Consider the following 10,253-nt stretch of genomic DNA (forward strand, 5'->3'; position numbering starts at 1 on the left):
TTTTTTTATCGTTATCGAAAAAAATCAAAGGGAGTTAAATATCGATACCGTTTTATCGCCCAGGCCTAAGACACACCCCTTAAAAACAGGTCGTTTTAGACAGAGGGTCAGAATGAGGGTTGAAAATAATAATTTTTCCACATATTTATTTGTTTTTTGTGCAAATTTTTTTTTATTAACATTATAAGTAAACCTCAAGGAACATATTAAAATAAAATAACAAATAAAAAAAAACCCATGTCATGACCTCTTTAAAATCCAGATGATTCATAAAATACAACTGAAACCCCTTTCATCAGCTTACGGACCTGTACAAATGCACATCGGCGAAGGATTTGAGGTTGTTTATGGCAAAGACACAGAGGAAACCCTCTCCTGTCCTCATGTACTGGTCCCTCATTGCGCTGTACTCTTCCTGCCCTGCAGTGTCCAGGATGTCCAGCAGACACGTCTCACCGTCAATCACCACCTGCTTCCTGTAAGAGTCCTGAAGACACGGACATGTTCAGCACTGTAAATCTGCATAGAGCCTGACTCATGATTACATGAATCAAACTAAACAAGAGTAATGGACGTATATATCCTATTCTACTTAAATATTCAGTGCAGGTCATGATGACAAATGACCTGCCAAATGGTGATGGTCATGAGTTAAATGTCAAATATGAAAAGTCCACTAGTACATTCACTTTCAAAAATGTAGGGTCATGCACTAAATTGATCAAAAGAGACATTCATAATGTTACAAAATATTTCTATTTCAAATAAATGCTGTTCTTTAGCTTTTTTTTTTTATCATCACGGTACACAAAAATATTAAGCAGCACCACTCTTTTCAACATTGGTAATAATAATAAATGTTTCTTGAGCGCCAAATCAGCATATTAGAATGATTTCTAAAGGATCTTGTGACACTGAAGACTGGAGTAATATGCTGAATATTCAGCTCTGCATCACAAGAATAAATTACATTTTAAAATATATTAAAACAGAAAATAGTTATTTTAAATTGTGATAATATTTAACAATATTACTGTTTTTACTGTGTTTTTCATCAAATAAATGCATCTTTGACAGTGTAAGTAATTATGTACTTGTCATTATGTACCTCAATAGTAGGGTCATATTCATCCACAAAGTGATTTTGAATGAGCTGGATGGTTAAAGCACTCTTCCCAACACCACCTGCTCCCACAACAACCAACTTATACTCCGTCATCTTACAGTCCTGAGAGACCACCTGTGAGAGAGAATGCACAAGCATATATTAATAACACTTTAGTACTCACAAACAGATTGACATACAAATAAATATTTCAAAACATCTGTGCAAATATCACAAATAAAACATTTTCTGTGTTTGTATACTGGTTTGGCAATGTAATCCTTTTTGTCTAAATCGAGAGAGAGAGAGAGAGAGAGAGAGACAGAGAGGTTATCAGAGTACTAAAATACACTACCATTCAAAAGTTTGGGGTTGGTTTTTTAAAGAAGCCTTACATTCACCAAAGATGCTCATTTGATCAAAAATACAGTAAAAACAGTACTATTGTTAAATATTATTACCATTTAAAATAACTGCCGTCTATTGTAATATGTTTTAAGATGTAATTTAGGCCTATTCCTGTGATGCAAAGCTGAATTTTCAGCATCATTACTCCAGTCACTGTCACAGAATCTTTTAGAAATAAATATACAGTATATATATATATATATATATATATATATGCTGAATTGCTAATATACTTATTTGCTGCTCAAAAAACAAACAAAAAAACAATCAATGTTAAAAACAGTTGTGCAGCTTAATATTTTTGTGGAAACCGTGACACATTTTTCAGGTATCTTTGATGAACAGCATTTATTTGACACAGAAATATTTTGTAACATTATAATTGACACGGTCACTTTTGATCAATTTAATGCATACTCACTGAAATAAGTTTTATATATATATAATTTAAAAGAACTGTTTTCTATTTGAATATATTGTAAAATGTAATTTATTCCTGTGATGCAAAGCTGAATTTTCAGCATCATTACTCCAGTCACTGTCACAGAATCTTTTAGAAATAAATATACAGTATATATATATATATATATATGCTGAATTGCTAATATACTTATTTGCTGCTCAAAAAACAAACAAAAAAACAATCAATGTTAAAAACAGTTGTGCAGCTTAATATTTTTGTGGAAACCGTGACACATTTTTCAGGTATCTTTGATGAACAGCATTTATTTGACACAGAAATATTTTGTAACATTATAATTGACACGGTCACTTTTGATCAATTTAATGCATACTCACTGAAATAAGTTATATATATATATATATATATATAAATAATTGCACTGACCCCAAAACTTTTGAATGCTATACCATATAAATCAAAATTATGATTAGTTCAGTCGACTCATCTCTAAAAGCGCTAAGAAAAGTAACATGCTCCCATGTTCCACTTGATTTATTTATCCTTTATTTTTCCAGGAATGTCCCATTGAGATAAAAGAAAATCTCTTCTTCCAGGGAATCCTGGACAAGATGACCGCATAAACGTTCCACAGAAAATGTAAAAAATAAAACGTATAACACACAAGGCAAAATTATAAACAGCCAAAGCAAAAAAAGTAATCATGAATCAACAAATGAATTAAAACAGCAACATGGTTCATTCACGACTTGACAACACCACCCATGCATGCAAGCTTTATGCAGGCTTCAGCAGTTGTCTGGGTGACTGAGAGTTTACAGACAGTGAATTAACAGCATATTGCACAGTGAATAATATAATGTTGTCTTATTTACCTTCTCATTTTTATGACTCATACTGGAGGCTATTTAGCAATTTCTCCACTGTCATGTGACCACTGACGTCACGATAGCAATAACAGTTTCTGTAAGAAAGCATCCCCCTCTGCAATCATTACCCCTACAATCTATTTATAGAATGGCTAAATGTCAAAGTCATTCTCAGAGTACAGCCAGGAAAAGACATTAACCTGAGAGAGAAGCAGAGGTCACTGACCCCAGAGCCGTTTTTACTTGCTCAACCTAAACCTGAGACACAGATTTCCGCTCAAAACATCTTTTTTACTGTTATCAATTTAAGATATTACACATGCATGTTTAATCAAAATTGTAAGCTATGCATCGGAGCACATTGGTCTAAAGAAAAAGAAAAAAAGTGTCCACAAAATTAAATTACATGTTCTTCCTCTTCAACAACTTTCCCTTTTCCACTGACGTCATGGTGTGGCCAATTGGATAATGTTAACCACCAGCCAACAAACTCACATTCAGCCCGGATATAAAAGTAAAACACACATTACAGAAGTAAAATTGGTTGTGAACTATGGAAGCTTGTTTCTTCAATGTGACAACAAAAATACTTTTTTTTTTTTTTTTAAACCATTAAAAAGGTAATTGTGACATTTTCTCTCACAATTCAGCCTTTTTTCCTCACAATTCTGAGAAAAGAAAATGTCAGAATTGCACAATTTAGAGGCAGAATTTCAGAATTGTGAAATATAATTGTGAGATTTTAACTCGCTTATAAACTAAACAGTTTATATTAAAAAATCTGAATTGTATGATAAGTTGCAATTACCTTTTCTTTTAAATTCCGTGGCAGAGAAAAAAAGAATTATGAGATATAAGCTCAGAATTTAGAGAAAAAAGTGAATATAAACTGCCAGAACTATAAAGTCAGAACTGTGAGATAAAAAAAAGATGTAATTATCTTTTTTGTGTGTTTTATCCTATGGTGGAAAAAGGCTTCCATAAACAATGGAACAGAAATTCACATTGACTTTAACTGGAAAACTATAGAGCAACTACATATGCTAAATAAGAACAATTTTTATAAATTAACTTATAGTTACATGATGAGGACAAATATCAATCTTTCGGAAAGGAATAGTTTCCCTTATTCTGTTACTGCTTACATTTGTTCGTATTGTACAGAAAAAAGTCACACTCTTTAACCAACCATAGGGTTAGTAAGAAAATGGCAACTTTACACACAATTGTGGTTGTACTCTAGGTAAATATGCACTTTAAACTGCTTTGAACGTCTCGTACCATCCAATTACCTTGCTTGTGGCTTTTATACTTTCACTGATTGTCATGTTTGTGATCAAATTAGGTCAAAACCCCTAAAGAAAACCAATAGGCTGATCAACAGTAAATACCTGGCACAGAAAACGTAAAAGATTTACGTTTAACATGTTATTAATCAGACAAAGTATCACGAGAAATCTATTTAGACAGCTCACTATGATTTGACGCACAGCCTTTATAAGGAAATCAGCTGTTTAAAAATGTCCACAGTGCCAGTTCACATGAAAATGAATGTAAACAGCCGAGGAGGGGTATAAACGCGATAGAGAGCGTCTGTAAGGCGTGGACAAGGAAACTCACCGCTTACACTGCAGTTCTGCGACCTCTGGCTGATTTGATCAACAGGGCTCTGCTAATTACTGCTCTCTCGCCCAAAATAATGCCATGAGGAGCACTTTAAACGCCACTTCACACTCGACTGGAAGCCACGTAACCCGTACGAACAGGATTCGTCAGGAGACTACAGATTCAGCTTGTAAAAACTGCAGTTAAATAAGTCTGTCCAAAGTTTTGAGTAAGAGTTGACCAAGCAGCTTCCCCCAGAACTTCACGATTGACGGCGACTTCCGGCTTCAGAGTTCCACAAATCATGTCAAAATAAAAGTCCCGCCGTTGTCGCCGCAATACGGCCATGTCTGATGATGTAAACACAAAACTTAGATAATAAAAGTGCAACAGTAGCGTTCCTGTTCGTATAGGAATACAATTGTAATTTTTGCACTTCTATTTAACATGACTTGATACTTGCATCTGACTTGTAAAGAGAATTTAGCTAGTGCAGAGAAACAGCAAAATATATTATAAAACTTTGAATATCAGTATGCACAAACTGCAGCCAAATTAAGACTTTAGAGCAGTGACTGAAAAAAAAAAAAATCTATTGTGTCCTTGTAAGTAGTAAGTCTGGTCAATTCTCAACACAGGTCAAGTAAAACATAACTGTAATACTGTGTAATTTAGAAATTACAATTTCTGTTACAACTATGTTCAATAAGTCACAACAGAACATACATTTTAAAAACAATCTATGTACAACATTCATTTATAAAGCATTTGCACAATATATTAATATATATTGTATACACATTTATATGAGAATATGCTATGATATACACAATTTGCATAATTCATATAAAACTGAATTAAAATAAGACTATTATGATATACACAATTTGCATAATTCATATCAAACTGAATTAAAATAAGACAATTTTATATACAGTGTATTTACAAATCTAATAACGTAAATGAAATCATACAATGCAGATTAAGAAAGTTAATTATACAACTAGTATTATGGTTTGGATTAACTGCAAGAAAACACGCTCTTTGTCTTATTGTGCCTCACTGTAAGATGTGTCAGCAGCTAAAATGTGATGCAACACAGAAAATACCGTGAAAGGTGCTTCTTTCCAAGTCCAATTATTCTAGGAATTTTGGCAGTAAACTGCATCCATACCAAATGTCCATGTCGTCTGTTGGACTGGTTCGCTGCTGTAACAGCAGGAAAATATCAAACATACGTGACAAATACTGAGTGCAGCTGTTACAGTAGCTGCGCTTCACAATAAGGAATCTCCCTTTTTCTTAAACACAGTCAGTGTCGTGGCCATTATTCATGACCTGGACAGAAGCAGCAGAGCAGATCGTCAGGACTGGAAGAGCTCCAGGGGAGGAGCTGGTAAATAAGACAGGAAACAGATGATTCGGTTTGGGAGGCCCAGTTGAGTCAACACCCCCAGCACCCGTTTCCCGAGGGCATTTCTGAAAGCAGTTCTGCATAACCGTTGAAGACTGAGAGGTGTGGCTGGAAGATGTCAAACAAGAAGTTGTCATTTTTTAGTTGCCTTAGCCAAACTAATAAAAAAACATATTTCATTCTTGCAATTCCACATATAATTTTTTTACTTTGACTTTTAAATTTTCCACTTGATCTCTAACCCTTAAAATAAAACAGGCCATTTTCTGATGCTGTGCTTCCCTTCTTTTTAGTGGTTTAGTTTCAGTAAACGGTCTGGTTGGATGTTTCATTCACAATTAACCTTTTTATCTCAGAGAAACAAGGAAATTTGATATCTCATTACATGACCACTCTACAAAAAACCTCTTCTATCATTATACCAGATCCACAGCTTATAAACGAAGCACTTCAACTTACATTCATAAAACTCTAGGCAGAGTGCAGGCGCTGAGCCGGCTCTGGTGTACTGAATGGGCTTTTTTCCGAGGTTGTCTCTGGCGAAAACATTTCCCCCAAAGTCTACCAAAAGCTCAATTAGTTCCAGATTTTTCACTTTGGCAGCATGATGCAGTGCGGTCTCGTGAAGTTTAGCAGCATTTACATTTGCACCTAAAAACAGGATCAAATACATAAAAGAATACACGGACATCATTTGAATGTTCAAATGTAAGAACAAGAGATTTGATTTATGTTCATTTGAAGTTAGTGAGCTTACTATTAGTTAACAACTTTAGTAGCATGAACTCACAATGAACAATACTGCAGCATTTATTTATCTGTATTATTTCATAATCTTATTTCAACATTTACTAGTACATTTTTAGAATCTAGTGTTGTTTCTGTTACCATTAGTTAATGTACTGTGAACTAACATGGACAATTGTATTAACAAAGACTAATAAATGCTGTAAAAAAATATATTGCTCATTGTTAATCAAGTTAGCTAATGCATTATCCAAATTTCAAATAAAAATAAAACACACAGAAATGTAAATGCAGAAACTGACCTGCGTTGAGCAGAACTTTGACGCAGTCGAGTTGTTGTCTTGCACACGCCACATGCAGAGGAGTGCCAAAGTGACAGTCATGAGCTTCCATGAACGCACCTTCATCAATCATGAGCTGAACACATTTAGAGTTACCTGGCAGACAAAAAATATTTGAGATTTTTCTCTCATCGAATATTGATACATGTGGTTATTTGTGATTAATTTTAATTAAATGTAATCAGTGCATGATTAATATAAGCATAACTAATGTATTTTTTATATTATATAATTAAGTATTAATAAAATAATATAATGTTAATACTACTACTATTAATAATAATAATCAGTTCTATAATAAATTGGTGGCACTAATAAATATACATAAACAACTCTAGGTTACATTTTAGATATAACATTCTATATTATAAATTATTACATTATTATTATTACTAATTAATACATTATTATTTCTTTTAATTATTATTATTTAGAATTATTATTATTATTTTATTATCATTTCTTTTAACCAGTTGACAGCTGTAATAAACATACATAAATTACCCTAGGTTAAATTGAGTGAGTGAATAAATAAGCTTTCAATTGATGTATGGTTTTTTATGATAGGACAATATTTGGCTGAGATACAACTATTTGTAAATCTGGAATCTGAGGGTGCAAAAAAATCTAAATACTGAGAAAATCACATTTAAAGTTGTCCAAATGAAGTTCTTAGCAATGCATATTACTAATCAAAAATTAAGTTTTGATATATTTACGGTAGAAAATTTACAAAATATTTTCATGGAACATGATCTTTACTTAATATCCTAATGATTTTTGTCATAAAAGAAAAATCTATCATTTTGACCCATACAATGTTTTTTTGGCTATTGCTACAAATATACCCCAGCGACTTAAGACTGGTTTTGTGGTCCAGGGTCACATATATTATATATTAATAAAATAATAATAATTTCTTCAATCACCTGACAGCCTTAATAAACATACCTAATCGACCTAATCGTGTTACATCAAGCATCAGGTCACTTACCGCCCATGCAGGCCTCGTGCAGCGGAGAGAAGGTGAAGAGGGGAGGATTTACCGTGGCTCCATGCTCTAACAGCAGCTTCACACACTCCAGACTACCAGCAGCACAGGCATCACACAACGGAGTGCTGCCGTCAATGTTACGAGCATCAACCTGTTAACAATGACACTAATATAAACAACCGATGCGCTGACAGATTCATGAGGCCTGCAGTATGGAGAACATTCTTACATGAGCTCCAGCATCCAGGAGCAGCTTCACACACTGTGTCTGGCCCTGAATACAGGCCTCATGCAGGGGTGTAATTGAGTCCACAGCCACAATGTTGACAGATGCTCCGTTCTCAATCAGTTTTTGGAGCTGCACAGCTCTGCCCTGAGCCGCGGCCTCATGCACCGCCGAACGATCGGTCCAGAACCCCAGACCATGAGCTGCAGGTAGAAAGAAGAGACGGAACGTCAAAACATAGATAGGCGGTTATGGTACATATAAATGATTTTCAAATAATGCATCAGTAACGTAAAGTGAAATTTAGACACCAAAAGGAATTATGGTTTGAAGATGAGACGTCCCATTTTGGTGTCTGCATCAACTTAAATATAAGTGATTTTATATTCATATGTACTTGCATTTTAAATGCAAGTAAAGTGTCTACTTTAATGTTTCAAATAACAGACATATTTATGTAAAAATGAAACCACATACTTATTCTGACCTGTACTTATTGAAATATATATATAAAAAAGTGATCATACAAAATTTTATAATATGTTAAATGACTAAAAATACCTTGCTGACAAATGGGTAAAACCTAGTGGTATGAAGGATAGATTGGTAAAGATTTAAAATCACAATAATTAGTTTTTAGGAGCTGCACTGTGATCCTTAGAGCCTTTTACTGTCATCTAATGACTGTTCTAAATATATGCGACAAGATGTTTTTGTTACATAAACTACTGTTACACATGACATATTAGTGGGTGTCCTCTGTAAATCATGGTAAAAATGAATGATAGTCATTATTTATTGAAAAAAAAAAACATTAAATAAATAAAATTAAACAGGACACATTCTAATAATGTATGAGAAACTTTTAATGTTTTTACAAAAATTATCATTTTCAATATCATTATAAAAAATGATCATGCTTCTGTCACAGTAATACCATGGTATTCTTTGAAGATTAAAAATCAAATGAAGTCATTATCAATTAATGCACTGGAATTTAAATTGGAATAATAGGAAGATACATTTATGTATAATTTTAAGCGTTTAAGTCTGAGGGCAAACTTCAGTTCACACTACAGCATTCTGGGAAATTAAGTTTAGGGCATGTAGCCATTTCAAACACTCCTGATCATCAGTGTTTTATAAGGAATGTATGTGTCATGGATGATTTATTTATTTAATTGCACTGTAAAGGAACATTTCCAAAGGACACGAGCAGGACAGTGAGACTCATCCATCTGTTGACTCAGGTCACACTGATCCAGGGCTTTAGGAACCTGCTAATTGTCATTGGTGACTGATTCAAGGCCAAACGGCATGTGATCACACTACATTTCTTGGCAGCAATATTTGTCATCGAGCCTTGATCTAGGAAACTATATAAAAGCGTGTCATACAATCACAGTGAACTCTGTCCTGCAGAGTCAAATGATTACCACCAGACTGCTGGTTACTTGCAGTCTAACAAGTCACATTTAACAGGACAGACATCTTGCATCTGCAGGTTAACTTACCAATGTCACCAAAAAGCGAAGGCCTTGTGCGCGTTATTTCAAATTCCATCATTTACTAATTTTTATAAGAGAATAAACGTAGAATATGTGCGTCACCTACCTAAACGGCATGAGGGTCAGCCATAGTTTTACAAACGACACTCCACCTGATTTCAGTTCTGTGGCGAATGACGCTGTAGTTGTAGAGACATAATGTTGTCGTCATGTAGGGGGCGCATTGTGGCTCAAAAAGACGAATTCTCGTTAAGCCGGATTCAAATCTGAGGGTGTTTTTTCGTCTTATTGGATATATTTGTCTATTAAAATCGTGATAGTTTAAAAAGGTTAATTTGAAAGACCTTTGGTATCTGACATAAATGTGAAGCCGCACCAGCAGTCTGTTTAAAAAAGCAACTGAACAGCTGTGGCGAATAAGCGTCTGTGATTGGTCCATTCTCACCAGCGCTGAGAAAAGTAATTTGTATCACGTGACAATGCGCGTCTACTTCGCACATAATCTGAAGGATAATTTACATCTGAATGATGCCATTCTTTAAATGTAACAGCAACTGAATTAAGAAAATTAAAATTATTTATAAAAATAGTATGTTTATATCTGACCAATTAGAG

At 34.0% G+C, this 10,253-nt stretch overlaps 2 protein-coding genes across 3 annotated transcripts in view; both read right to left on the reverse strand.

Annotated features, from left to right (window-relative positions):
- LOC107725308 (GTPase NRas-like) overlaps nucleotides 1–4,681 on the reverse strand; it is an 8,480-nt gene extending 3,799 nt beyond the window's left edge. Inside the window, exons 1-3 of one of the 2 annotated variants that reach the window (XM_016534526.1) lie at nucleotides 4,424–4,681; nucleotides 1,109–1,232; nucleotides 309–487 (exon numbers count right to left, since the gene is read on the reverse strand). In XM_016534526.1, coding sequence (XP_016390012.1) covers nucleotides 309–487; nucleotides 1,109–1,219 — 290 coding nt within the window. In that variant the 5' untranslated portion in view covers nucleotides 1,220–1,232; nucleotides 4,424–4,681. Of the gene's footprint in view, nucleotides 1–308; nucleotides 488–1,108; nucleotides 1,241–4,423 lie in introns of both variants that reach the window. The other variant, XM_016534525.1, reaches the window with a different exon arrangement.
- Nucleotides 4,682–5,342: 661 nt separating this feature from the next.
- asb13b (ankyrin repeat and SOCS box containing 13b) lies at nucleotides 5,343–9,774 on the reverse strand. The gene is made up of 6 exons (XM_016534524.1): nucleotides 9,645–9,774; nucleotides 8,134–8,333; nucleotides 7,905–8,055; nucleotides 6,872–7,006; nucleotides 6,282–6,473; nucleotides 5,343–5,930 (listed from the first exon to the last, which is right to left on the reverse strand). Exons 1-6 carry the CDS (start codon nucleotides 9,694–9,696, stop codon nucleotides 5,773–5,775), a joined length of 888 nt encoding a protein of 295 aa, XP_016390010.1. The 5' UTR covers nucleotides 9,697–9,774; the 3' UTR covers nucleotides 5,343–5,772.
- Between the last annotated feature and the right edge of the window lie 479 nt (nucleotides 9,775–10,253).

Source organism: Sinocyclocheilus rhinocerous, unplaced genomic scaffold (assembly GCF_001515625.1).
Source record: "Sinocyclocheilus rhinocerous isolate Xijiao unplaced genomic scaffold, SAMN03320098_v1.1 scaffold785, whole genome shotgun sequence".
NCBI lineage: Eukaryota > Metazoa > Chordata > Actinopteri > Cypriniformes > Cyprinidae > Sinocyclocheilus > Sinocyclocheilus rhinocerous.

Bases quoted from the DNA above. Each gene is read 5' to 3' on its own strand.
- asb13b (XM_016534524.1), bottom strand. From the start codon at position 9,696: ATGATGGAATTTGAAATAACGCGCACAAGGCCTTCGCTTTTTGGTGAC. The intron at 8,056-8,133 runs GTAAGAATGTTC...CATTGTTAACAG, and splicing joins TCCTGGATGCTGGAGCTCAT to GTTGATGCTCGTAACATTGA. The intron at 6,474-6,871 runs GTCAGTTTCTGC...TCCTGTTTTTAG, and splicing joins CAAAGTTCTGCTCAACGCAG to GTGCAAATGTAAATGCTGCT.